At 47.9% G+C, this 1,838-nt stretch overlaps 1 protein-coding gene across 1 annotated transcript; it reads left to right on the forward strand.

The window, feature by feature from the left end:
- Window positions 1–480: 480 nt before the first annotated feature.
- LOC104947389 (uncharacterized) lies at window positions 481–1,622 on the forward strand (the record flags this gene model as incomplete). Its single annotated transcript, XM_010773389.1, has 3 exons — window positions 481–800; window positions 940–1,026; window positions 1,229–1,622. Coding segments are annotated over exons 1-3 (610 nt in total), but the record flags the coding sequence as incomplete, so codon positions are not given.
- Window positions 1,623–1,838: the final 216 nt, after the last annotated feature.

Genomic DNA, 1,838 nt, shown 5'->3' on the forward strand with positions numbered 1-1,838 from the left:
CTACACACACCTGGACACACCTGCACACACCTGCACACACCTGGACACACCTGCACACACCTGCACACACCTGGACACACCTACACACACCTACACACAACCTACACACACCTACACACAACCTACACACACCTGCACACAACCTACACACACCTGCACACACCTGGACACACCTGCACACACCTGGACACACCTACACACACCTACACACACCTGCACACACCTGCACAAACCTGCACACACCTGCATACACCTGCACACACCTACACACAACCTACACACACCTGCACACACCTACACACACCTACACACACCTGCACACAACCTACACACGCCTGCACACACCTGGACACACCTACACACACCTGGACACACCTGCACACACCTCCACACACCTCCACACACCTCCACACACCTGGACACACCTGCACACACCTACACACACCTACACACACCTCCACACACCTGGACACTCCTCCACACACCTGGACACACCTCCACACACCTGGACACTCCTCCACACACCTGGACACTTACACACCTGTACCTGTGGTGTGTCCTCCTGAGTGCTCACCTGTACCTGTACCTGTGGTGTGTCCTCCTGAGTGCTCACCTGTACCTGTACCTGTGGTGTGTCCTCCTGAGTGCTCACCTGTACCTGTACCTGTGGTATGTCTCCTCAGGTGATGTGGACCGGGCTCCCCTGTCAGAACTTCCACCTGCTGCTGTGCTGTGCCATCCTGGACTCAGAGAAGCAGAAGATCATGGAGGAGAACTACGGCTTCAACGAGATCCTCAAGGTGAGCAAAACATTATTCAAAATATACAAGAAACATATCTTAAAAATATCTTAATATCTTTAAATATGTAGAAATCGTAATATCTATCTCTGTAATAAATAGCGAGTTATTGAAGGTTGTTCTCATGACTCTTCGGCAGCACATTAACGAGCTCTCCATGAAGCTGGACATAGAAGAGATCCTTCAGAAAGCCGAAGGCATCGGTCTGCAGATCAAGAGCTGCAAGGTGCGTTCAACTCCACTGATATTTCACATTCTGGGTTTCCTCTGTGTGCAGAATTTTGATAAGTTGAAAATAAAGTTCGAATTTTGAGATTTTGAAAATAAATTTTTAATTTTGAAAAATAAGTCAGAATGTTGAGATTTGGAGGAATAAGTCAAACAAAATTGTGTGAAAGAAGACGTGTTTAAAGTGTATATTCCCTCAGGACCTCCCCGCCTCCATCAGCTCCATCCCTCCAGCCCACTCTCCAGAGACAGCAGCGCTCAGAACGGCTGCTCACCAGCCTTCATATCATAAGCACTGCCTCCAGAAGAACAGGACTGTCTATTCCACCACAGAAGAAGAAGAGCAGGACTGTCTATACCACCACAGAAGAAGAAGAGCAGGACTGTCTATACCACCACAGAGAAGAAGAAGAGCAGGACTGTCTATATACCACCACAGAAGAAGAAGAGCAGGACTGTCTATATACCACCACAGAAGAAGAAGAGCAGGACTGTCTATACCACCACAGAAGAAGAAGAGCAGGACTGTCTATACCACCACAGAAGAAGAAGAGCAGGACTGTCTATACCACCACAGAAGAAGAAGAGCAGGATGTAAAAAGGATGTCAAATTATTCAGAATCTTATTTTTGTAATTTCTTGTACCATAGCGTGTCTCATTCCTCGAGCAGAGCGAGTCTCTGAAGCTCCGCTCAGACATTATTCAGCTTTAATAACTGACGCGTGATTATGGTCTGCTTCAGTGTTCACATCTCCGGGGATAAACCCAGGGAACCTCTGGCAGACCTGAGGTTAAAGCCGGCGATATCA

Source organism: Notothenia coriiceps, unplaced genomic scaffold (assembly GCF_000735185.1).
Source record: "Notothenia coriiceps isolate Sejong01 unplaced genomic scaffold, NC01 NC01_scaffold00012537, whole genome shotgun sequence".
NCBI lineage: Eukaryota > Metazoa > Chordata > Actinopteri > Perciformes > Nototheniidae > Notothenia > Notothenia coriiceps.